This window comes from Lichenostomus cassidix, chromosome Z (assembly GCF_008360975.1).
Source record: "Lichenostomus cassidix isolate B80296 chromosome Z, HeHo_3.0, whole genome shotgun sequence".
Lineage (NCBI taxonomy): Eukaryota > Metazoa > Chordata > Aves > Passeriformes > Meliphagidae > Lichenostomus > Lichenostomus cassidix.
In genome coordinates, this window is record NC_139511.1 from 27814957 (window position 1) to 27842074 (window position 27118).

Consider the following 27118-nt stretch of genomic DNA (forward strand, 5'->3'; position numbering starts at 1 on the left):
TTGTAACTGAAAATACTTTTATTTGACATCAGTAATAAAGAAGGAACATTGGATTACACATCCCTTGATATATAAATGATAAGAACGCAAAAGCAAAACCATCTACAGGAAACCCAAAAGCAGTCCACTACACAAGTAGTGTCCTGGGGAAAAGCAGCATATCAAGACCCTCCCTCATGCTAACAAGCAGTCAGTCATCCCAAAGAATCCAAGCATTAGCATTTCCTTTGCTGCTATCTTTTCTGGGTTTCAACTGTTAGTTACACTCAGTTTCACTTTGAGTGTTTTCACGAGCAGGGGAGAGGAAAAAACACCACCCACCACAGGAAACAGCCAGAACTGACTTCTGTGTAACATGAGTGTTTGTGGAGATGGCCCCTGAAAATCCCAGGGAGAGAAATTTCATGGCCAGGTCGAGTCAAAAGCATTTAATGAGTTTGACTGTAACAGTTTACACAGAGACAATGAGATCTGGAAATCACGGGTCAGCACCAAACGGCAACATGAGCTACAAAAGGTGGCTTCAGTTCTTTACATGGCTTGTGGCTTTAGCAGTGGAAGAGGAACTACGTAGCAGCTTCTTGCACTGCTAGTATCTCTCTCCTGAAAAGGGTTTTCAGGTTTCCTGATTTTCCAGTTTCCATTTCTTCCCTCTTTCAAGGCACAGGTTGTAGAAACCTTCGATCGCAACAACCAGAAGCAAGCACTCATCTCACTTCCATGACATTGAATGATTTCGGCATACAGCCAAACAACGAGTTGTTGCAATAACTTTTTTCTAATCTTCAAAGAATCCTACTGCAAAGAATGCTCCCAGCGTCTCCCCCACCTGCCTCCCACCAAATCCCACCACTCAATTACAACAGGTAACCATTTTTCCACTCAGTTACAACAGGAAGCCCCTTTGCATAGGCTGGTAGCAGACAGACACCACTACAGATGAAGGTCCCAACTCTTTGACTTACAAAAGGCGTAGCACAAAATTGAGGTGCTCTCTGTGAAGACATGCCATTTTCAAGTGCAGCCTAGATGAATTTTGGTGGTGATCTGCTGCTGCCTGTGGGAGTGGAGCCCTCCTCCTAAGGCAGCTCGGGGAAAAAAAAAATAGTCCTCTCCTGTGTCTCCATTCCTGGTGTAGACTATACCCATGCCAATGTTTTACAGGTACACATTTGACCTGATTTCTGTAAAACAGATGTTGTAGTCCCTTCCTTGCATCTTTAAGACCTGGAGCCTAACCTGCCAAAAGGACTACAGTATTTTTTTTTTTTTTAAATGCAATGATAAGCACAGGGGATAAGCTCTTAACCACAAGCCTCCTTCCTTGCGCTTTGCTCCTGCTCCATGCAAGTCCACCTTTGCTCAGCTCCCAGCATGACTGGAGCAGCAAGTCTAGCCAGAAAGAGCTTTGAACCAAAGGAGGTGAAGACTTTTCCAAAGTGAGACTAAAAAGGCATCTAGTAATTAAAGTCTCTATGCATCCTTTGAGCCACTGCTGGCCTAAGAAGAAATGCACTGTTCCCTGGTCCCTGCAGGATCCCACCCCTGCAGTGCAAGGGTTTGGAAAAACCTTCAGGTCTCAAAAAATGTAACAAACAACCAAACTAAACCAAACAGTGGGAAAAAAAAAAAAAAGGCAGTGCTGAAGATGATCCCCAATACGATAAGTGTCCCTGATTTTAACAGCCTTCAGCACAGGCCAAGGAAGTGCAAATTGCTGTGGTCAGAGCTGCTGGCAAAGTACTCACCAGAAGGAATTCAGTTCTCACTTCTGGCTAAGAGCTTTTAAATCACTTAAACCAGCTCCCTGGGTGTCAGCACTTGAGGCTTTCATACATGGTCAAGGGGAGGAAAAGCGGGTTTGTACAGGTGGTGCCCTGGTGCACAGAAAATAGTACTGCAGAATGTGCATGCCCTTCAAGCCTGAGACAATCAGAAGGGAGGTTCCAGAGAGAGGACACACATTGCAAACAGGCTTTAGGCAAAGAAAAATCATTTGGATGTCAGCCCCGCTGTGAGTATCTCAGCACTGCAGGAGATTTAATGGACAAATATGCAGAGCAAACAAAATACATGGCTTATATATAATGACACACATAAAAAGCCCACTAGTCTAAAGATAAAGGAGGCTTTGAATCGTATCCTATTATGCTGCACCCTAGTTTAATCTGGTATTAAATATACTGCTTATGATATACAAATTACTTTTAAAAGTTATTAAAATGTTACAACAACAACAAAAGTAATAAAAGATTTCAAGTTTTATGCACAACCTTGCAAGAGAAAATTTTGGTTTTAAGAAGCTTCGGACAATGTTTAAGTAGCATGGTAACTTCTTACCACTGCTAACAAGTGTTAGCAAATTTTAAGGCCATAATTTAATTGTGCAATTAAATTAATCCTTATTTCAGGAAAAAAAATCCAACACCACAAACCCACCTCTCTCTACACTCCCCAACCTTCTCCCTCCCAAAAAATCCCAAATGGTGTTGTGCTGAAGCAAATAATCTCTATCATATCCAGAAGTAAGGTTATCTGAAGCCAGTGGTTTTTAGAGATGCCATCTGTGTAGCTCCCACCCTGTGTAGGGAGCTCACCCACAAATTCTGGCAAACTGTCTCAAAGCCTCCTTTGAGACTAAAAAAAATAATCACATTCATTGAATCCAGACTTGATTGTTCAACACCTGCTCTGCACATAGAGGAGATGTTTGTTTTGGTCACTATAAGAGAAAGAGTTGTATTATGCTGTCTCCATTAAAAAAATCTAATGCAAAGCATAAACTTGTACAATTTTAGCAGCATTTTACAGTCCTTCATAAAATAAAACCAGGAATGAATTAAAAAGAATTTCACGCACCTCATTAAAAATAGCAAATATCATGGGCAGTAATTGTTGATACATCACAGTCATAGTAAAATTTGAGTCCAGCAATTAACTTAACATGGGGAGTACTGCAGCAAACAGATCAGATTCAACATTTTCTGGCAAAGTAAATATTTACAACTTTTATGTACAGCTTCTGGACTTACAAAACAACGGAGAGCTAGAAAGTTGTGTTAAGTCAAGTTTGGAATTAAAAAAAAATTTAAAAGCACTTGTCCAACCAATTTGGAGACACTTTGGCATGCCAAAAGAGGCCTTTTTTGGTTCATTGCAGCTGTTATAAAACCAGCAGATATAATGCATCAGTGAGGCCAGATATCCTGGGCAGTATAGGCAAGTCTCTTGTTGTGTCTCTGATGTTAGCTATTGGGGGAGCCAATATCCACTGTGATCTTTGTATACAGAGGGTACTTGTCAGTTCTTAACACCTTGTAGGATAGTGTATTTAAGCCATCAGAATTCATTGTCTCCCTTGTGTGAGCAATTCGGTCAAACCTGCAGGAGGGGAAGAAAAAAACGGGGGAGGAGGTGGAAACAACAAAGAAATGAAAAAATGTTTAAACAATCTGAACTTTGCATGCCTCTCAGGCAGCATCTCTGGTGCTTCAAGAACAACCCGAGTATCAGTACCAAAAACTCCCAGATTTGGCCAGCCTGAGCCGTGGGCCAAGGCATCTCTATGGGGTCGAATTTTAGCCAGGAAGAAGCAGCCAAACTCTTAAATCACACAGGTCCTTTTCCAGCTCTGCACTAGAGCAGAGGTTAATACCCCAAAGACAAGTTGGAAACAATTGCTCAGAGTCTAATTTTCTGTATTTAAGAAATAACAAAAAGAGGAGAGGCCTTTGTGCCATAGTGCAATGTTGGGGAAAAGGTCCAGGAGCAGAGAGGGAGGAGATGGCTGGCAGCCTTTCTACATTCGACCTTTGTGCATGGCAAAGAGAAAGCCAAGCAGTCAGAGAAGCAAGGGTGGGATGCACTCCCTAAACCTGCCGTGGGACAGGGTAAGACACACCTCTCAGGGTTGGGCTCGTTCTTCCTATCCCGGGAATGCCGGATCATCCTGCACTTCCCAATGACCGCATCCGGACGCGATATCCCCATGCCTTTAAACACCAGCCTGTAGAAAGCAAGCACATTAAACACCCAACGGATGTGGGATGCTCTGCCGCACCTTCCACAAATAACCATTGGTTTCACCTACTGTTTTCTTTTTATGGGGGGGTGTTACTAGTGCACTTCCAGGCTTGCCAACACAAGGAAAAGCCAGTCCTTTTCCATACAGACACTTTATCTATCGCGAGGAGAACAGTCCCCCTGCCAACATCAAGATAATTCACCACACCCTCACTTACACCTCCATCTCCTCCAACCAACACCCAACACCCACATTAACCCTGCTCCAGGCTGTAGACTCGAATTTGAGTGGGAGTCATCTAGTTTTTAACCCATTTGGATTGGAGCCAGAGGAGAACTCATTTTTCATGATGTGAAAGCTGCAGTGCTGGGAGAAACCAAAGTGAATGGTGGTAAAGAAGCATAAAGAAGACATGTGGTCAGTCACAGTGGTCCCAGCTGGGACCTGCTGGGTGAGGGACGGCCCATCTTTGCATTACCTCTGCAAAGCACCTGCAGAGTTATTTCATGGACACCAGTGATGGAAAAATACTCGATTTCTTCTTCTTTGCCCCTCCCTTTTCATTTCTATGTAGCACCTTCTGCTCCTCAAAACCTGAGTGCCCCAAAAAGAGAGGACTGCCACCCTGCTCTCAATGCCCTGCCCTGCTGGAAAGCCGTCCCTCTCCTGCTTTTTCAACAAAAGTGCAAAACCTCAGGAAGGTACAAAATTTTTGGAAGACCCTTCCTGAACCCCACTAGAAACCCCAGAGAAAAGATCACAGAGTACTTCTGTCACTGAGAAACCTGAAGAAGGCTTCAAAATACAAGACCCTTATGATGATTTCTCTTAGTGAATGCTGTGGATACGTGAAGTTGTAAGGTAGCACAACCCCATGTTCATTCTTTGCCCTAGTCTTCAGGCAGGGGTGGTCCCAGCCTGCCCTGTGAGAACACTTTCCTCCTCTCCTGCAGTTCAAGCACATGCAGTTCTTGCATTGGGCAAGGTGGGTTAAGATCTCACCCACTCTCCTGCTGTGTGTCCTGAACCCCCTTCTTTGAGCTAGTGCTGGGAGACCTGGAAGCACACTGCTCCAGCCCACGCACTGGTGTGGATGCTTGTGAGGCTACAGGGAGAAAGACAGGGGGAGGGTGCAGGGGTAGGACTCTTCCAACCAGACCCATGTCTCACCACACCTTGGGAGCTGTGAATGGGGCACCAGCACCCAGCAGGAACGTGCTCCCACTGAGCCACTACATTGCCCACACACCACCTTCACCTCCTGCCTGGAGACACCCCATACACCCCCATACCCAGGTGAGAGCAGCAGATCTGTGTTCATCCCCACCCTGGACGCACCCCAGCATGCCAAGGAGGAAAATTTATTTACCTGTTATAAATGTCATCATCTTCACCACCCCAGCCCCAGTAATTGTTTGGGAACCCATTGATCTTTGTGAACTGCTCTTTGCTCAAGGCAGACACGCCTCCAAAATACTGATTGTAAGGCAACCTGGAAGCAGAGAAAAAAGCACATAAGAGGAGGGGTGCTAGCCAAAGGGCAGCCAGCCTGCCTGAAAAGGCTTTGCTGCTGCCCTTCACCCAGCGCACACAGAGCCAGCACCCACTGCAAGGCGCCCTCCTGCAGCAGGGAGCACCATGTGCTGTGGTACCCTGGACTCAGCTGAGGCAGAGGGAACTGGTAGGCTCAGTCCCAAATACATCTGGGAAGTATTTTGCAACTGCAAAAGGCTGGTAGCTGCAGCCTTTTACTAAGCAGTACGCTGTCCTCAAAGGACAGGCTGAGATGCCTATCGCCTCGCCGAAGGTGACATTAATGCCACAGGAGTGGCAAGAGCTCAGACAGGCATCGGATGTGCCACAGAGCCTTCTCCTCCTGCAGCTCTGCTGCTCACCTCCTCATTCCTCAGTGCCCCAAAAGGAAGCTTGCAGCCCAAAACTGAATTGGCAGTGTGACCTTGCATACAGAAAGCCAACCAGCTCCCATGTTACACAGGGGACAATTCACCAGGAGACTGGAGACAGATGAAATTCAGAACCAGAGCACAAAGAGAGGGTCCACACAGGGATCACCAGGACCTAGTACAGACTTGTCTCTACTTTAACAAGCAGAAGAATCCTTAGTGCCATGCATTTCCGTTTTAAGTTTCACCTCACTGCAAGTAAGAATGGCAACTGCTGCAGCGCCAGTCCTGCTCCAAGCAGGGCTTGGGTCTGGAGTGAAGACATGTAGGGATCCTGCCAACACCACCACTGCTATAGCTTTAGCACTATTGGTGCACCATGACCAGTTTTCACTTTATAAATGAGCTTTTCAACTTTCCTTTGGGGATTTGGAACAGGGGGAAAAAACAAAAAAAAAAACAACAGAAAGGAAAAGCAAAACACGTTTTTGTTCACAACAGCTTGCTGAACCTAAATGTATGCTGAAAGAAATTTTGCTTTGTGCTACTCTCACGTACCAGGGCAGGTCTCTCAGTGGCACAAAACCAAACAGCCAAAAAAATTTTGTCTTGCTCTTAAAATAGTGTCTGATGCAGTCTTTTTAAAGCTGCACATAATTCTCACTGTGCGAGAATGTCTCATTTTTCAGACTGGGTGGAAACACTAGCTGTCTTCCAGCTTCCAGACTGAAACACAAGAAGGGATATGTGGGCATCTGCAAAACGAAGGGTGCTTAGCTCTTTCTCACCCTACGTTTCACTTTCCAGAAGCTGTGAATTTTAATAAACTGCTCAGCTGCATTTCTCCGCCTTCCTCCCCTGCGGCCACCCGCTCCCTGCAGGGACATGCACGTCAAGACAGGCTTTTGGGAGAGACGCTTTCCCATGCTTTCAATGGTGGGCGGGGATGTGTAACACTGCGCCTGCCCTGCTAGGCTAGCAGCGATATTAGGAAGAAAGATGCCCCTCCAAAAGGCGTCTCACCGAAATCCAAATTTATCCATGGATACAGAGAGGTGCCGTGGCTGGCTGTAGCATTTGTAGATGTTCCTGTCATCCATTGGAATGAGGTCAACATCACTAAACACAAAGCAATCATAGTCATACTCTTTCAGAGCCTCTGCGAATCCAATATTCAGCAGTTTAGCACGGTTAAATTCTTCTTCTCCGTCCTAATTTAAAAACAAAGAAGAACAGTTAAGTGACTTAAATTTGATGTTGCTATCAGCAGTTTCTTACCTGTTGCCAAACGCTGGTGTTCCTGCAGAGGGTTGACATGCCTGCGATGAACCGAGCTTGAGCTTGAGCCTGAGCACTGCCCTTGCAGCACCCATGGGATGTTTGCCACAGACCTCCCACAACCCCGAATGCTGCTTGCAGGACGATGACACCTGGGACAGCCGCAAACCATGGGGCAGGAAAAACAGCTGAGGAAAGGCTGGACCCAGCTCAGCTCCCATCTCTTGGTGGGAGCCTCCAACAGGGCACATTTGATACAATACTGTGTCCCACTCCATGCACAGGCATTTAAGGCCTGAATTTTCTGATACAAGGCAAGCAGGTGGGGTTTCCTCGAGCAGCAGAGAAAAGCAAAAAGAGATGAGCTCCTCTGGAAGAAGGGACTCTTGCTGCAGAAACACTGGCAGTGCTTTAGCTGACAGCCATGACAAAGGACTATGGATCAAAACCTTTCTGTGGCCAAGATTTCAGCACCCTCCTCCTAAGCGCTGCCACAACAGAGCTGTGGGACCGTGGCACAGCCTCTGCTGAGCAACGTGTGTGAGCACACACCAGACCTGATTTGCAAAGCACAAGACAGCACCAGGAGCCAATGTCTGATGCTCTGCTGCTCACCTCTCACCCTCTGCCAAGCCCTGGGAAGTCATGTAGGCACAGGAGCAGGATGCTCCCTGGGTGCCAGGAAGCAGATTCAGCACGTGGCTGTGACACACAGCATTGGCTACTGGATGGTAGGCCAGCACTAGCTGCTTCCTTCAAGGGCTATGGCTTGAGAGTTGGATGCTGCCACTGCTGCAGGGGCATATGCCCTTCTTTGGTGCTCTTCCACCACTGCCCATGTGTGCTGGGGGCCTTGATGGGAAAATGAAATCAAGAAGGCTCTCACCACGATGGAAAGGACCTGAAAAGAGCTGGCACTACAGTAGCAGGGCATATTTATCCCAGGGCAATCACAGCTAACGAAGGGACCTGGCAGAAAGCAGGGCAGGAAAATCTCCACTTTCCTCTCCAAGCAATGGAGCACCTGAGAAGAACCTGTTCAACCCTTTTCAGGCAGAAACATTTCAAAAGCACACGTGGATTTGAGCACAAGTACAGGCTCGCAAATTGCTGAGTACTTTTGAAAAGCAACATGATTATACCCACAAACCCAAGAATACTGGTGGTTTGACCGTCAGGATTTTCAATCCAAGACCCCACTCTGCAGCATCAGCTTCAAACTCAAACTGTGTACAAGGGAACAGAGCAGTAGAAAGAAAATCATACATAGGCTATCACTCAAGGAGACTGAAGTTTTTTGCCAGTCTGAAAACCAGAACTGCCAAATCCTTTCTACCTTTAGTCCTCCACACTTTCTGAGCAGAGTCAAACAAAAGGACTCCCCACTGCACAAGCTATCCCCCCACCCTGCACTACCCACACCCAACACGGGATGCAAATCAAGGATGGATAAAATACTGTGCCCAAGGAGCAGCAGCTTAAAACACCACATCCTCCATAACAGCTTTACTTGGTTAATAAACAATCATTCTGGTAACTGCTTAATCCAGACTGGTTAATGGATCTGCTGCTGAAGAGCCAATGCAGGTTCTTGAAACAGCCCCAAGTATCTTCCAAATGAAAGTTTTAAAATGCAAATGTCAAACCAAAGTTTTGAAAAACATTCATCACCTGCCTTGGGCATAAATGACTTCACAGGGAGGAGTGAGCTTTCATGGAAAAGGATCTGAGCAAATTCTGAGCATCCTCACCCAAAACAAAAGAGTTCACACAATAATAACGTGGTGGGTGGACGATCACCATCACGCATAAAAGCAAGAGCAGTGAAAATGGGAGTACAGAAAACGAAGGCAAGTGGAACAAAGAGGTTGGGAAGAGAAAGCAGCTGAGGCTGCGAGATTGGAGGGTTTTCTTCCCCCAGCAAAGGGGGCTGCCCAGCACTCCTCAGGTCCCACAGCAACAAACCCAAACCTGGCTCCAAGGTTCTGAGCGGGACTCTTCACAGTGCAGTGTGCTCACACCTCAGAGCAACTGCTGGGGACAGTCTAAGAGAATGGCCTCACTTCACACCCTTTGGCTGCTCTTTTCCAAATGAAATTCAAGGCAAAGGGCACTTCACAGCGGTTTTGTTACCAGTAGAGGCTCACCTGTAATTAACCAAAGCCTTTGGGTAGCCTCTAACTCCTCTGGGTGACACATGGGGATTAACATTGCTACAAGGAGCTATGTTTTTAAACCTCTCCACAAAAAACCTCAAAGCACAGAGAGAGAGCTTTGCACCAAGAGCATGTGGGAGACTTCCTGCCACCTTACCCACAGGACCCTGGCAGAGATCCCACTGGAGCCCTGTGCATGGAAAGGGACAGGACTAAGGGCAAAACACTTTATGTGGGCATTGCCACTCTCCTCCCAAATGGCCACACAGCTTCACACTCTGGCATCCAAAAGACTTGGGAGAAGGGAATCAAAACCAGTACACAAAAACAAAGAACTCTCTCCAAGCCATTTTTTAGTAACTTTACAGCAAGCACGTAGCTCATGCAGCAAACTTTGCAAGGCTGTTATTAACTGCAACTGCTCTGAGGACAGGAGGGTGATTTTTCTGTCCCGGGAGGTATGTGGGGCTTTACACACATATTAGAACAAAATAAGACTGACATGAGGTTTTGCTTTTTGCAGAAGCTCTATCTCTTTACCTAAGGCAATGTGGAAGCACTGGAGTGCTTGTGGTATCTGAGATTCAAATCTCTCAAAACTCACAAGCATGTTGCAGGCTGCCATCTTTGACTGATCCCTGACATTTTGGGGAAAATAAACCCCAAAACCTAAAATAACAAAGCTGAGAAAACTTTCTGTGTTGCCATTCCTTCCAGGTCAGCACAGAGTGTAGTACCCACAGGTGACCCTTGAGAAAGCAGATAAAGTAGAACTGAAGAAACCTCCATCCCTCACTTTTGCCCAGCAGCTCATTATCCCATGGATGCTGTTACTTGTCACAAAGAAATGGATTCATTTGGACTTGCTTGGACAGTGGAGTATTAACCTGAAGAGTGAGGCAGCGCACAGGGGACTGCTGGTTTAACAATGCAGTCAAGCTCTTGACGTAGCCTCCATGCTTTCCTAGGCTTTCAGCCAGAAAAGATGTAATCCAAGCACATTTTTGCTATTTTCTTTTTCCTGACAACTTTTTCCCAATGTTCTCTTATTCTGAAACTTTACCCATGTCTCAGTTCAGGGCTGGCACCCAGCATGTGCTTGTGGCTCCTGAATTAACTCTCAAGTCACTCCAAGAACAAACTGCTGCCTCAGTCCTGCAAGGTCTGACACTGAGTCTTGCTTGCTCCTAGAGATAAACAATCAGCCTGAGCAGCACAACATCCAGGCTTTTTTACTTCCCATCCTTTACCTCAGCTGAGTCTGGTTTGCTCAGCTAGACCTACCAAAGGATGATACTTTTTTTTTTTAGTGCTAGATAGAAAAAATTGAGGTTTTTGGAACCATTACTCACACTAAAGGGGTTGCAAACCAGCAAGAAGCCACCTTTCCTGACTTTGGTCTGCCTCACACGTTCATGTAGGAGGCAGCTCTGTAATTCCTCCTGCAGACAGCACAGACAACCTGTGGCTGCGTCTCTCTCACCTGGATGCTACACTCATCAGGTCTCAGGATGAGGATATTTGCTTCAGGACAGCAAGGAGAGAGCCATCACCTCCAGTGGGAGCTTGCTAGCTAAGTCAGGGATATACCAAGACAGCCTGAACCACACACACAATGTGTGTGTGTCCATAGGAAACTCCTCCCTCCAGTGGACTTGACCAGGCAGAAACAGATTTCCAGAGCCATAGAGAGATTCCAGGAGACACTTCGGTTTTTCTCTCTTGAAGGGTGTTTTAAGGCTTCAGCACAACTACACTGGGCAGTGGGAAAGAGAAACCACAGTGGAAATTTGCCTCCCCCACCACTGCAAGGGTAAGCAGGAGCTGAGCACAATTCCCTCCCTTGCCCACATACCTGATATCCTCTGCAAAGTAACATGAATAAGAGGGATGCCCCAACCATTCCACATTCACACACACACACACCTCTCTGGAAATCTGCTACCAAGACACTGAAAATAGCACCAGGGGCCAGTGGAAAATGGTTGAACAACTGCCCAGTTTTCAGGGAATTGGCTAAGCCTCCCCTTTCCCAAACTTTCATCACGGGCATTTGCACAGGCTGAAATGCAGTGAGAAAATTTCCATGTCACTTGTGCAGCAACAATGGGCGCTGTGCTGAGTGTGCCCAGCCATGTGTCCTCATCTCAGATTTATCTGAAAAATCCTACAGTGGCTACTCTATGCATCAGCTTTGAGTTTTTCTAGGGGGAGGAGTTTGCAAGGTGAAACATAATACATATTTTCCACTGGATCCTGTTACACACCAGACATTTTACAAACATCATCCCCCTGACTTCAGCCAAGTCCTACTCGGAGGCATTCAGGCACGCAAGAACAGCATGGTGGAGACACAATGGACTCGTGACAGAAACACATTGCGCTGAAAGGAAGAAGTTTGACATTACCAGTGCAGCAGTAGCAGGGCTCAGCGCTCCTCTTTCTTTCTATGAGATGCGGAGCACAGAAGAGCATGTAGGCAGCGTGTAAGAACCAGATCACAGAGTAATTCTCCTTGCTTCAGTGATTGCTTTGATATAGACAGGATTAACAAGTAAAGGTAATATTTCCCCACTAGAAGGAAAAATAAAATAAAAAAAGGAGGGCAGATGCAAAGGGAAGGACAGACAAGAAAAAGAGAAAAGCAATTGTCAAGACAGCAGAGAAATGAGACTGTTTTCCTACTGTACTTCTGGCAGAATTAATACATTTTCTGCACCTCTCTCTATTCAGTGTTCCCACTCACCCTTGGAAAGTGCATCCAGCAGGTTTACTACCATTGACCACTGCACTTCTTCCAGACAGATTATTAGAGGCATGCAGAAAGAGAATGTTTATTTTACAAATCAAGTAGACTTACTTGCTAACCTACATCTGCTGGATGTGGCCAGGGCATATATACCCTGTGTACTACATGCCACTCTCACTCAAACTGTGCCCAGGGGAAGCACCAGAGAAAAAGAATTTGCTTCAAAAACTTCTGTGAGAGTTAACTGTAAAGCACACAGCCTTAGTGCTGGAAAACAGCAGCAGAGAAGAGGAATAGCCAGCAACACAGGCCAATGCAAGCCAGCATGCACCACCACAGCAGCAGCGGGGACTTCATCCAGGCTTCCGACACTGCCTGCCTTTATGGGCACCGGCACTGCTTTCCTCACCCTGGAACACCACAGATGGGGAAACACCACACCAGCTGCACTGCCAGCACTTTGCAATGGAGATTTCTGATCTCCCACAGGCGATGCCCCCAGACCATGGGCAGGCAGCTGTCACAGCTGGCAGGTGAGCTACACTGCAGGTCCCACCGCGGGACCACTGCTGGAAGCCACAGCACACCCTCGCTTCCGAGCCGCGCTCCGAGCAGGGAGGCACCATCCTGCCTGCCACCACCTGCACCCCCCGACCAGTGGGGTCCGTGGCTCAAACAACCCCGTGGCACCATCAGCTAGCACAGGAAAATGCTGCACGTGCAAGGAAATGCAGCGCAGAGAATGGAGGGCTGCAGCTGGCCCTGCGCTGCTGCACCGCAGCAGCACCAGCTGCTCCTTGCGTTACACAGGAAGGGTAGGGTCTCCTTGCAGGGCTCAATTTTAGGGCACAGTGTGCCAGTCCACATGCTGCAGAAATGTGTCCTCAGCAGTGTGGCTGCCAGGCCACAAGCAGTTGGACACACTGAACCACCTTGGCTGCTGTGCTTGGGAACTATTGCTAATTCCCCAGAAATGTATTTTGTCCTGATCTCGGGCACCCTGGATGTGAGCGAAATAAAAGAAATTGTAGTAACGGAGTATCAGTTTTCTCTCTCAGGATAGATGTCCCCCTTCTTTCAAGTCTGGGATGAAATTCATCACTTGGGTGACCATTTTAAATATTCATGGTGTTTGATATGCCCAAACACACTGATCCAAGCAGCAGTTTAAGGAGTTAACAGTTAAAGAAGCATGTTATTTCATCTCAGCTCTTACTGAGCTGAGAAAACAGGATATAAATACATATCCAAGAGAGAAACTGCAGTGGGATTGTCCAGAAGGTGGTCTCTACTGGGCCTTTCAGAACTGCATCTGCCCTTTCACCCTGCAGCCTGTACATTTGAAGCCTTTCCAAGGCTGAACAGCACTCACTTATTTAAACACTGCTATGCTACAAATTAAGACAGCTTGTCTTGAGTGAGACACTCATTTTTATGCCTTTCTTTTAAAGGCAGATCGAAGGCCACGAGATATCAAGAAAAAAAACCCCAAACCCAAAATCCCCAAGAACATCCCCATGACTGCTTGTTTCTTTTCTGCTCTATTCACCTGAAGACAACCACTTACCTGCTCCACTGCCACAGTTTTGCTTTCTCCCATCCTGACACTTTGTGCACTAACATGAACAGAAGGTGCTTGATAACAGATAATCCTACACACTTATGGAACATCCACTGCCAAATAAGGCATTAATGCCAGCTTGTCACCCTAAAAATCTCCGCATGCCATTCCTGCAGCAGTTGGGGAAAAAAGGTCATATGGAAAGAGACATTAAATTGGGTTGTGCTATTAGGAATTTTTTTCCTCCTCACCAAGTGGTTTCTTTAAGCAGAAGCTCATGAGAGTGAATTGCACCTGAGCAGACAAGGGGATCACAGATTTTACGTCAAAAGCATTGAAGCAAAATTTTTCCTTTTTTTTGTTTAAGCAACCTTATCCCTGCCTGCCAGCCTACTGCTGTTCAAAGTAAAGCAATCATACCTCTGTTTTAAGGGGCACAGACACTGTTGTGACAGCTCTATAAAAGCTTGTCTCTAGCATCTTACCTGGTTGATGACATATACTCCATAATCCAGTTGCTGCCTTTGCAGAATTGGGTGCAGGTAATAGAGCCAGTACTTCAGGTGCTCCTCTCGGTTCCTGAATGGTATGATTATGGCTACTTTCTGAAGTGCTATACAGTCCTTCGGAGTAAAACGACCTCCTGCTTTAACCTCTGGGTTTATTCTTGCCACTTCTTCCAGGTTTACAGTCTGGGAAAACTCCACACGTAGTGCACCAACTGGAAGAGAGGCATAACACAACACAAATTAAGACACACAATCTGTTTCCCTGAGCATACATCCTTTACGCACATTTGGGGTTTGGCTGGGTTTGGTTTTTAAGAAACAGAGCTTTCGGTCCCAACACAATCTCAGCAGTGCATGGAGGTGTTAAAGTTTGGACCATGCATACCCAAGGCAGCCTCACACCACCATTCAGAGGAAACCCACAAACACTGTGGCCTCTTGGTATCAGAACCCAGTGAAGTCACTGACACTGAGTCCTGCAAATCCTACCATCTGTGAGGCAAACCAAGAGCTGTGTTCCCACTGGCACATGCACCACAAAACCAGCCTGAAGTGCTGCCCTCTGTGCTCTCACTCACCTCAGCCCAAGAGTCAAGTACTTCAAAAATAGTCCTGCTCTCCCTACCGACAAAATCACCTATGGCTAGCCACATGCAAAGTGAATAAAATCGCCTTCCTGGCTTTTTTTCTTAGAGGTATTTTCAGTGTTCCATAGACATGCCCCTTATTTATTAAAAGTTCTGTGTTAGAAATGCTAAAAAAGCCCCATATCCAGGTTTGCATTCAGGTTGGCAATTCCCGCAGATGGTTTCAAAAGTGGCAGGTTTTGAAACCGCCAAAACAATCTGTGCCAAAACCAGAGGTTAAAACCGAGAAGTGCACGTGGCACCACAGAGAGAACCCTCTCTGAACATCCAGGCTGGCTCTTCTATTTGCTTCCAGCTGCTCCAGCACCGATGCAAAGACTCACCACAGAAGCCTAAGGAAGGGCCTCTCCTGCTGCCACGTCCTGCTCCCAGCACCAGCCAGTTAATAAACTGTGCTTGGCACACACACTCATTTCCTGCTAAAACCTCAGCAGCCCGTGGGGCTGTTGAGGCCCCAAGGCAGAAAGTATCCACCATAAACAGCAGGCTGTCGATCACCCCTAAAGGGTTTGGCGGCCATACCCTCACCCTCTGCTCCATTTGGGTGTGCTTGAGTGTCCTACACCTACTGCCTCCCATTTGCTGCAGAGATCCCCAGGCCCCTCAAGGGCAGGCAAGGCGTGCACACACCAACAGGGGCTACACTGCCCTGGGGAAGCCCCTTCAGAAGGGGCACAAGTGATTTCTGGAGACCAAAAAGGCAGTGAGCTGTCACTCACCATCAACCTTGTGCATTCCGCAACACGTGACTATTAAAAAAAGCAGAAATAATGCTCCAGACTCATGGTTCATTCCTTGGTTATTTAGAACAAGCTATTTTAGTTTGGTTGTGCTGCTTCACTAACCTGTGCTGAGACTGGAGAAGGCAAGAAGGAGACAGGAGGAGCTCAGTGTGTCTCCAGAGGCAGCTGAGAAGCTTTGCTGCAGAGTGTCTGCACAGTGGCAGGAAGCAGCGTCATGGACAGGATGCAAAGGGATCTCCTGATCTCTGTATTTTGCATTGGTTAGATGGGCACGTTTCCCTCTCACACAAGGGGAAGGGAGTGATTTCTCAGATTCCAGGGGCACTGGGATCCAGTCTGCCCATGCTCTCAGCACTCCAGCAATTCCCAGCTGCACTGCTCACGTCTGCCTGGTTCTGCACCCTCCTGGCCCTGTGGCACAAGCTGTGCCCTGTGGATGCCCTCCCTGCAGCTGCAGGGCCAGGGCCAAAGTCTCTCCCCTCTAAAGCCTAAATGTGGCTTGCAGGGAGAGCTCAGAGGGTGCTCTGCAGCAGGAGGAAGAGGCAAAAATTGGAGGAACTGGGGCAGGAAGGAACATGCAGAGGAATGACCGGGACTGGGGCTCTGTGGTGACAGGATCAGGAGCCAGGCACAGCCACCCTCGTGCCTGTGGGACAGGCATCATATCAACAAGGTCAGAGGCGGCAGGAGGGGGAGACAGTGCATTGTTTCTTCTGAGTTTGGGGACTGCTTCCACACCATGGTGTGTTTTCCCAAAACAACCTCTAATCCCCAGCCCACTTCCGTGCCTGCTTCCCCCACCCATCCCTGTGCCCATCAGTGTCACCTCCATGAGGAGACTGGCACTCAAGAGTTAGGATGATGCTACAGTTTTGTGATTTTAAAACAGCAGAGGGCATTGTGCTGGGCAGGTTCACCTAACTAGTCACAGCCAGCAAACGGGACTATGTTTGGCATCTGAGCCTAGGGACTTTATTTTCCTGTCTTGCTCACACCTGGTTGCCAGCAGCAGGACCAACCTGGCTGGATGCTACAAGAAGCAGTGGGGCAGAACCAACACATCCCCTGGTGGAGCCCTGCCAGCTTGGTCCATTCCCAGGCACTGGGTTGCTGCTGCCCCACCAAGCAAGCCCCTTCCTGTTGGGACAGGCTGTGCTCTCTGTTCCCAGTTACTGGACTTTTCTCCCAGTTGCTGCTCCCAAGAAACAACTGCGAGCCTCATCAGATTGGACAATGCTTTCTGGTTTAACAAACAAAGGTTCTTTTAATGTCTCGGACTCATTCAGTGTAAGGGAGGAGGAAACAAAAGTCTGCCATTTAGGTGAATTTACAGAGGAAATCTACTGGTGACAGTGAGCTCCAGTAGGGCAAGGGCAGCCGCAGGCATTAGAACTGCAAACAGGGCATCTTGGAGGCAGGCATCCAGCAGTCCCCCAAGGCCAAACGTGGACAACTCAGTCTGCCAGCACTCATTCTTGCTTGCCTTACGGAGGCTGGAACGTTGGCAAGGAAAAGATGGGAGAAGAAAACATATTCATCGTAAAAACCAGCTGCAGAAGACAGAGATTTAACAGTTTCATAGTCTTGAAGGGCACTGGTGAGAAATGATCTCTACTGCTCCAACCTCCTGCTTAATAAATCAGTTTTAAGGGCAGCATACCTTCTCACAAATACTGCCCTAAGGGATGCAGCCAACATGTAGGTCAGTGAGAAGTCCCTAGGCACCAGTGCCATCCATGTGCATCTAGGCTGCCGCTTCTGAGACAGGCTGGACACAAATCACTCAGTTAATTCATTCACCAAATACAAAACCAGGAAAAAAGCTGAATAGGCTGTCTTGAAATACAGAATGACTAAAACAAACTAGACTTCGTAAAGCCATGTGGCTGGCACAAAGCAGTAGCAACATAACCACCCACTGCAAAGTGACATGTTCAGCTCACTTTCCAAGCAGGACAAGGCTAAAGCCAAATCCACAAACACAAACGCTCTCCAACTGATGAACAGAATCATTATTCCAGTTACTAGTTTTAAATAATTTTAACTGCAATTTGACTACCTGGATAGCAAGCAGTCCCTAGGGCTGTTGTATTCCAAGGATGCTGACTCAGGATGTGATCTGCAGTGCCAAGAAAGTGTGCAAAGTCTGCTGCAAGTGCTGTCCTGCCTGTCAAAACTGTGTCCCTATCTATGTTTACTAGGTAAATTTCCAGTTCGATTCACTCCATCTGAATCTTTTCTGCTCCTGTTCAAGCTGACTGCCTGACAGTCACTGTATATATGGAGTCCCTTCTAAAACCAGACAGGCATAACAGCGCTGTGTGGACTTGCAGCTCTGGTCACCCCACACAGCCTGGCATCTGTAGGCAGATGCCTGTTGGGTTCAGCATTACAAAGCTCCAACAGAGCACCTTCATGAGCCTCCACTGTGTATTTTTAGCAAAAGAAAACCTCGAAAACACAAATAGGCAACTGCAGGAAGCTTGCAAAAGAACACAAAAGCACAGCATCATATCAAAACATTTCAGAGTTTGTAAAAGGAGGGTTTAGCTGGCAGCGGCAGGGTAAGAGAGAGATAAACACACCAAAAAAAGCCAGCCCACTCCTGCCCCTCACCTCTGACACTCAGAAGCATTTCTCCTCGCATGGAAGGTGCACAGGAAAGGCCAGGGGCCATCATGCTGCTCACAAACAGGAAGCAGCTTCTCACACAAAGCAAAAAGTGAGGCTTGCAAAAAGCCAGAGGCAGCGCAGCACTGGAGCCCCAGGAGCCTGTCCCACAGCAGCGGTGATTTTCCCGTTCCCAATTCCCAATGTCCATGTCTGCCACAACACCTAAACCTCCTGCCATCTGAGGCTGCCAGCACACATCCTTCCTGGTGCTCATCCCACTGACTCGAATGAGAGGACCCTCACACAAGAAGCCTAGAATCCACTCAGCCTGATGCTGTAATAAATCTAGAGATTGCTCCAGCCTCCCTAGACCACAGGGAGTGATTTAGGGAGGCTCTAGGGAACATTTTCCCAATACAAGAAGTGTTGGGAAAACTCAGGCAGCAGTGCCTCGCAGGGCCAGAATTATACTCACACATCTCTACAGGATGGACAGGCTTGAGGAGTAATCCAGCAGTCTAAATCACCCTCCTGAGACCTTCACTGGGAACACAAGCAAATTCCACCTACATGCTTTAAGCCAGGCATCAGTATCAGACTTTCAATTTAGTGAAAATGAAAGCAAAAATATGCGATAGCTGTTGGAAAAAGGCTCTCCCCAAACAGAGCCAAAAAGAACATTTCCATCGCCCTGGCCGAGAGCTGGGCGCTGCTGCCCTCCATTCGCTGAGCCACGTGCATACCCACACTGCCACACTCAGACAACCCTCACATGAAAGAAAAGCTGGAAAAGAGAAGCAGAACTTGCAAGAGGGAAAAAAACCAAACAACCCTCTCTTTGCAGGGGCCCAACAGAAAAGGGAAGGAAGGGCCCGTCAGGCCCCACCAAGCCAGCCTTGGCTGGGAAAAACAGTATCAGCTCCACGCCAGAAAATGAGAGAGCAAGTTCCCCCACCCCAGGCTGTGAAGCAGAGCTGGACCCCAGCCCCACATGGCAGCTCCAGGGTGGGCAGGCAGCTGCATCCCACAGTTCAGCAAGGCAGTAATTTCCTCTTAAGGTCATTAAAATAATTTCCCATCAGCTAAACTTCAGAGCTGTGCCAGCACCTTTTCAGATGACACCTGCCAGACTCAAATCATGGCTCAGGCCATGGTGGGGGGATGGAACAGCCCCCATGTCCCTTGCCCATTTGGGTCTCCCAGGCAGACCCCTGTTCTGGCATGCAACCCACTGGCCAAAATGGCCAAAATGGCCAGCTGCCTAGCAGCTGCTGCCCCTTGCCTGCCACTCTCACTCCCCTACGACGGTTTAAAGAAAAACTCCTTAGATCTTTCTAGCAATATCCCAGTGGTGAAAAAAAATGCCGTTACAACGACTGGGATACATTTTATTAGGCTGATCTACACTTGCAAAGTTGCATACCCGCCCAGGTATTAGCTATGCCAATGCAAGGAAAGCCTGCTACATGGGCTCACGTCCTGTCCGAAGCAAGCTCACACAGCATCTGGCATCTGCAACTGCAGACCCCAAAGGGAAACAGGCTGAAAAAAATGAGGAGGCATCACACGTGCTGGCAGCATTGGGTCTGCATGATTAACTCAGCAACCACAGCCAGAGAAAAAAATTTCTTAACCCAATCCCCAGCACCGCCTGTTCTAACATAAAGTCTCACACTAGCACGTGGCATCTTTATAACAAAATAAAAAAACCCCTGAGACAGTCTTGCCGATGGAGGGTACTTCTGGGAGAGAAGCGAAGTCCTCCTCGGTGGCTCAAATCCAGTGCATGCTCACTGAGGCGGCTTTGAACTGTCTCCCTTTGAGCCGGGCAATCTGCATGTGATTAGCTCTTCCCGCTGCTGCAAAATTAAATTCCAGGCTCTCTAACAGCAAACTACAAACAAACAAACAGGCATGGATCAGAGAAAGGCTGAGCTGCCATCAGCCAGAAACCCCCCACTGTGCAGTGGGACGGGATGTGTGGACAGGAGTTCTCCCAGGCTGAGTGGAATCCCAGGCACATGTCTCTGCCAGCAGCAGCCCCAAATCACAAGGCAGTCCCCGCAGCCCCTCTCCCTCGCCCCATCCCGTTCTGCCGATGGCATGTGCACCTGGATTCCAGCGCTGCCCCGGGGCTGGGGCGCGATCCCGCAGAGGTGGGGGAGCGCCGGGTGCCAGGTGGGGCCGAGGTGTGTCTGTCTGTCTGGCTGAAACTCTGCCAGGCCTTGTGCACCCCAAAAGCATGGGTTGCTGCCGGCGTCGGGGAGCACAGGAGGTGAGGAGAGCAGCAGGGCACTGCATGCCTGAAGAAATGGCTGCTGTTTCATGTGCTGCCCTGGTTTTGTAAAACACTGGTTTTATCAACCCGTCCCGTAAGGCCTTTTACAGGGCGATTTCCAGATTCAGCAAGACAGCTTTGCAGGTAACTTGTCTCTTTGCCCCCAAAGCAAGTCCAGTGACACCCCAGTCTGGGGAGGTGACAAAAGAAACCCTCTTTCAGACTAACATCTGCAGAGCCTTGGGGACTGCCCCAAGCTCCCTGAAGTTTAGCTGCAGCTGGAAGGCCGCTGGAAAGGCTGTTTCCCATGCCCCTGGCCAAGGCCACTGCTCAGTGAAATTAGCACCTGCAGTGCAAATCCAATCCACACCTGGCTCACTAGGCACCTGACCTTGCAGGCAGGTGCTCTAGACACTGATTTGCACCGAAGTGTCAATGGGGACAGACCAAGCAGCAAGACCTTCTCCAAAGAAGGAGCAAGCTGGACGTTGACACTGCTCCATCTACGTCCCCCAACACCCCAAATCTTTAGCCCCATCACTGCAGCATTGCTGTGGACTGACTGGTTTTGTCCCCAGCACCAAAGCCCCTTCTGCCGTGCAGAGAAGGGTGTGCAGAGGGAGCAGAGCAGTGGCTGCAGGACGCTGGCTGCAGAGTAGGGTCCTCTGGTGAGGAAAGGAGGCAAGCAGTGGAGCCCAGCAGCCCAGTGCCTCCTGCTTGCTTGCAAGGCCATCAGACATAGAGCACCTCCCTGTTGAGGGCTGTGCGCCCCCAACACCCTGCCATTTGGGGTGGGGATGGCCCTCAAGACTGGGACAGCATCCCCCATCTGCTGAATTAAGTCAGACTAGGATGCTACACACCAGAGGAGGGAAGTTAAAGAGCTTAACCAAATCCTGTGTCCAAGTGCAGTTTTGGAAGCTGCAAGTTATCTGTCTCCTTCCAAACACAAACTTGGCCCCATTTCCAAAGAAACTAGCTATTGCTTCAGATCAATGCTGGCAGAGAAACAAGCACGTTATAAAACACTACATGCATGAGACAGAAAACTTTCTTTTTCTCCTCCATCTGTTGTTCTGCGTCCCTGAAACAGCCACTCTCCAGCCCGGCACAATACCTTTCCAAGTTACTTTGCAAGCTTAATAACACTCCTTGACCTCCACTGTGACCGGTAAGAGGATGCTAGGGATATTCTCCTCACAGAGGCTGCTCCCTACCCTCCAAGAAAGCCCGAGTTTCAGAGGTATGATGTGCTCCCAGCCACACAGATAGCTGCAGAGCTGTCAGTGATGTTGCCAGGATCACACATCTGCTCCCTGCCAAACATCTTAAACATATTCTTTGGAGAAGTTTAACAGTTTCTCAAACCCTCTTTTGAAGCCAAGAAAGCTTAAATTTGAGCAAACTGATTCATGTGTTAGCTCCCCCTCCCCCAGCCCTCTCTCCACGCTCTTCTCTGAGTTTCTGTTTTACTTTTTCAAAAGGCAGCAGACGGACAAGGCACAACTCCAGCCTGTGTCTGTGAGCAAAGCAATGCCTCCAGCGCCTAGGCAGGCAGGAAGGAGCAGAAACTGGTATATAAAAATGATTTTAAAAAAAGGCAGGTCCAAATGAGATAGCAAAGAGAGATGCTACATGTAAAGCAGATGTTTTCTCCACTGCTTGGTATTGCACATGACCCCCAGATTCAGAGGCCTCCAATTTCTGGGGTAGAAACTCCCCATAGCAAGATGAGAGCCCATGACTGCAGGTGGGCAATGTGACAGGATGACCAGACCCCAGGCATGCCAAACCTACCAAATCCCTCCAGCACTATCACTACTACAAGTCTTAAGAAATGGTGGCTTTAGCATCTCCTGGGTTTTCACCCTCTTGCCCAAATTTTGCCCTGCTAGGATTCTGCCAGTGCTAAAACGTCTTCTACCTCTGCCCACACAATGTCAATATATACAGAGACCTCAAACTACTTTATTTATTAATTCAATCTCAGGCAGCACATAACCTCTAAACACTTCTGTAATACAGACAACTAAGCACCACCTCCGATTTTACAGGCCACCTCAAAGCATCAGAAAACTCTCATCACTTTCTTCAGCATCAACAGTTCAGAGCTTGTACTGACTACCCAGGCATCAAAAGCAGTGCATTGAAGAAAAAACCTGTGCTATAGGTCCTCCTCTCCCTGAGTGACAGCTGCTCACCTACAAACTGGCCAAAAGAGCTTTTTTCCTTTCAAACCTTGTTTTTTTAAACATGCCTCGCTAACATGGAAGTGGGAAGCACCACTTTATATCCAGAACTCTGACATCTCAGATAAAGAGTTGTTTTTCTTGAATGCCCAAGATCCCTGAGCAGGACGACTTGGGGATGCTGGCTGACAAGAAGCTGGACACGACCTGGCCATGTACATTCAGAGCCTAGAAAGCCAAATGCTCTGGGCTGCATCCAGAGCAGTGTGGGCAGCAGGGAAGGGAGGGGATTCTGCCCCTCTGCTCTGCCCTGGTGAGACCCACCTGGAACTCTGCATCAGCTCTGGGGTCCCAGCACAGGAAGGACATGGACCTGTTGGGAGAGAGTCCAGAGGAGAGACACCAAGATGATTAGAGGAATGAAGCACTTTCCCTATGAAGACAGGCTGAGAGAGCTGGGACTGTTCAGCTTGGGAAGGACAAGGCTTTAGGGAGAAAAGAACGCTGGAGAGGGGCTTTTGACAAGATAGTGGCAGAACAAGGGGCAATGGCTTTAAAGTGGAGCAGGTTTGGATTAGAAGTTAGGAAAAAATTCTTTATTGTGAGAGTGGTGAGGTACCAGAACAGGTTGCTCAGGGAAGTTTTGGGTGCCCCATTCCTGAAAGTGTTTGTTCAAAGCCAAGCTGAATGGGGCTCTGAGCAGCCTGGTCTAGATAATGGTGTCCATGCCCATGCCAGAGACGTGGGATTAGATGATCTTTATGATCCCTTTCAACCCAAACTATGCTACGATATCCCAGGAAACGGCCATTTTTAAAGCTTAGTGAAAATGAGTACATCTCTAATGGCTTGTCCTTCAGACAATTCACTGGTTCATGCATTCACCTACATTTTTGTTTTGTCAATATCCGTTTATTATTAGTGTTCAGGGTTATCAGTTTTCTAAACTTAAATCTGGGCATGCAAATCTATTCGGACAGACATCTGACTGCAATATTCAGTGCACTTGGGTCAACTTTCCCAGAAGACGCTCACAGCAAAAGGGGCAAGAGTACGTCTTTTACATTTGCCATCCCAGCCACACCTGGTGTTTAAATGGGGGTCAAAAATGGCTAAGGAGACAGCTGTACTCTAAAATAACCTCCAGAAACACAGTCACTCAGATGGGCATTGAAAATTACATCCCTGAAATACAGATAAGCCTGTCTATGAAATTCTGCTTTGCAGACTTCTGACTGCTTTAAGATGAGCTCTTTTGGAAAGTGATCTTACAACCAAAGAATCTGACCCCTTGCACATCCCCTCCTTAAACGAGTAGGCACATAACTACCCCATCACCAAAACACAAAACCCACATGGAAATAGTAGAAGAAACACATTTGACTGCTTTGAAAGCACTTAGGCCAACACACATACTACTTCTACAAAGCAATTTTTTACTAAGAAAAAAACAGCCAAAACCAACACCACCGTACTGTTCTGCAGCTCCTAAAGAATGTAACAATTCAGGGAATGGACACCTGCAGGAAATACCTGGATTTACTTGCTTTTGGGCTTCTCAGAGAAGCCAGAATTCCTTGGAATTCTTGAAATTTTACTGCAGCAAGCAGGCTCTGCTTCTCGATACCCCATTTAAGATAGTCATTGGCATGCAGCTCTAAACTGGAGCATAAATCAAAAATGCTTATATTACTTTGTATTAGAGAATTTCACAGCTGTTAAGGACTTTCAGCTCTAAGCTGAATTATGGTATTACCCCAGTCCTGATTTATTCTTTTGAATTATAAATAATGGCAAGTGAACCATAAAAGCACATTTTAATTTTGGCAGCTTCTTGTAGGAGATTAAACCTCATTCAGCTAATGCATTTGTTGCAGAGCCAGAGCAGGGATGGTAAACTACTCTCTAAAGACTGCTAGAAAGAAAACTGTGGGCCTCTGAAATGACTACCTGGCTACTTTACCATTCAAAAAGCCTGAGCAGCTCAGTCACACATATCCTGTGTGAGTCATTACATGCTTCCCAACAACAACGGGGGAGGGGCAGGCAGGAAATAAATTTTAAAAAATAGACTTATGTATTCTTCAATAAATGTCAGTTTATTCTGAGGTGATGGAGCTATTGGAGCTACGTGTTCCCATCAGAGCACTTCCCCATGGCTTTGGGAATACTGGAATCACAGGATGGCTCACACTTTTTATGATCATATTGGTAAGTGAGTTTTGTGCTCAAAAAGGAGGATTTCTGGGTAGGGGAATTACATGTCAGAAATGCCCACAAAGTGCACACCACCCTACAGTGGCCTTAGAGACACATGGTGTGTTGACCAGGGCACACTCAGCTGTGAGCAACATCTGAGGCATGACACAATCGCTTTACAAATGCTGTTTGCAACCAAAATCTGAAAAGAACAGGGTGAAAAAAGAACAAACAGTTTCTCACCTACATGCTGGCTATAAATCTTTATGCTGTGACAGTGCCAGGCTTCATGTAACTGCACCACCCCACAAGTACTGAAGGTAACACAGCTAGAAAACATCTGCCTACTGTATCATAAAGAGCTACTTTTTTCATGGCCCTGTAGTTCTTTTGACCATCTGTAGCCACTATCAGTAGCATCATATGGCCTTTGGCAGATTCAGCAAATTGCACTTAAGATGTTAAAAAGATGATTTAAAGTATCTGAAATGATCTTTCAGCGACTAACTCCAACAACACTTTGAATCTTGGGATCACTAAGAGCATTTCTCTAAACACCAGGCATTTCCAAAGCACATGACTCGGTCCTGACAGGATCAGACTAAGTGGAGACCATTCAAAGCAAAGCCATATTCATAAAGGGTTCCCACATCCACTCTCTGAGAACAGGCTTGCACAGCCACTTTCAACTTAAAGCGATCTAGGCGAAAAAAGTGAAAGATACGAATCAAAAACAACAACACAAAACACAGCACAGTTTCTTTTAGTGACCTCAAAACCGCTGTCTTAAAATAACAAACCAGACATTTGTAATTCAGACACATTGATCCACAAACAGCTGACCAGCAAGCACCTAGAGAAACGATGAATTTTTGTGTCGGTTTCGTAAACTGAAAACCACAGGTAGATTCTCTGAAGTCTCTTCCCCTGTTTTTATCTCTGGTGATAGAGGTGCCCATGCTAAAATGGCCCACTTGGTGGATGAGGGAGATCATTCTCAGGCTCAAGAGCCCAAGGTGTGACCAGGTTACTGTCAACTGGGATACTAGCAGGTCATGGTAACAAAGACTACCTACACCACAGGAGTGTCTGTTCAAGGAACAGCAGTTATAAGCAGCAAGTTGGGTGAGAGAGCCTTTTAAAAAACGAAAAAATCTGAAATTGCCCTTGTCCCCAGCTCTGCCTTGTGACAAAGCCAGAAGATCAAAGCCAGACCATCACATAGTAAAAATGAGATCACCAGCAGGCTGCAAGCCTACCAAGATCCTGCTAGCATGCCAGCACCCAAGCGGTCCTGGAAAAAGCCTATGGGGAGCACAGCTCCGGTTTAGATAAAACACATGCCAAGCTGCCACGTATCACGGTACTGCACCACAGGATCAAATACGTGGAAAGCGCTGCTGGGATGCATAACAACTGTATTCATGACCCTGCCTCACAGCCCATTTTAGACCCGTACCGCTCATTCAGCAGGTCCGCGAACACAAAAAGGCTGCGAAAAGCCTGCATAGCGCAAACAGCCCTCCTGAGCCTTCCTGTGGCATTGCGCAAGAGCAGTATTTTGGGTAGATTTCCCAGAGGAAATTACCCAACCTCGACGATAACCAGAAAGAAATCTAGCCGGGCGGGCTGGGAGCGCTTCCCGAGAGCCACGGGGCTCCGTTCGCCGCTGCCGTGCCCGCTGCAGCATCCGCGCCGCGCTGCCCCCGCGCACCGGCTCCCCGGGGATTCTCCCACAATCCCCCTCCGCCGGCGGCACACGCGTGAGCAGCCGCGCCGCTGTCACACCTGCCCGCTCCGCGGGGAGAGGCATCCCGGGCGCACCGGGACCCCGCAGCGGCCGCCCGCACCTCCTCCCCGCGGCCCCGCGGCTGGGCGGCGTCGGACACCCGGGGCGGGGAGCGGCGGGGGCCCTTGCCCGCCTCCCCGAAACCCCGCCGGGACGACACTCACCGAGCAGCGGGGAGGGCTCGGGGCAGGGGCCCGGCGGCGGCGGCGGCTCGGCGGGCTGGGGCCGGGCCCGGGCGGCGGGCGGCGGCGGGCGGGAGAGCGGCAGCGAGAGGTTGGCGGGCGGTGGCCGGCGCGGCGGCGGCTCGGGGCTGCCCGGCGGCCCCAGCGCGCTGCCCGCCAGGTAGTAGAGCAGCGTGGCCGAGAGGTGGAGGGCGCAGAAGGCGACGAGGAGGCGGCAGGCCCGCTGCAGCGAGGTGCCGGGCAGCGACGGCTCCTTCATGCCGCTGCGCTGGCGGGGAGCGCCGCCCGCCCCGCGCC

General features: G+C 48.3%; 1 protein-coding gene across 1 annotated transcript; it reads right to left on the bottom strand.

Moving 5' to 3' along the window:
* On the bottom strand, positions 1-27118 carry B4GALT1 (beta-1,4-galactosyltransferase 1). The gene is made up of 6 exons (XM_085043478.1): positions 26804-27118; positions 14158-14393; positions 6952-7139; positions 5394-5516; positions 3902-4006; positions 1-3381 (listed from the first exon to the last, which is right to left on the bottom strand). The coding sequence occupies exons 1-6, from the start codon at positions 27078-27080 to the stop codon at positions 3246-3248; spliced, it is 1065 nt and encodes a 354-aa protein (XP_084899604.1). The 5' UTR covers positions 27081-27118; the 3' UTR covers positions 1-3245.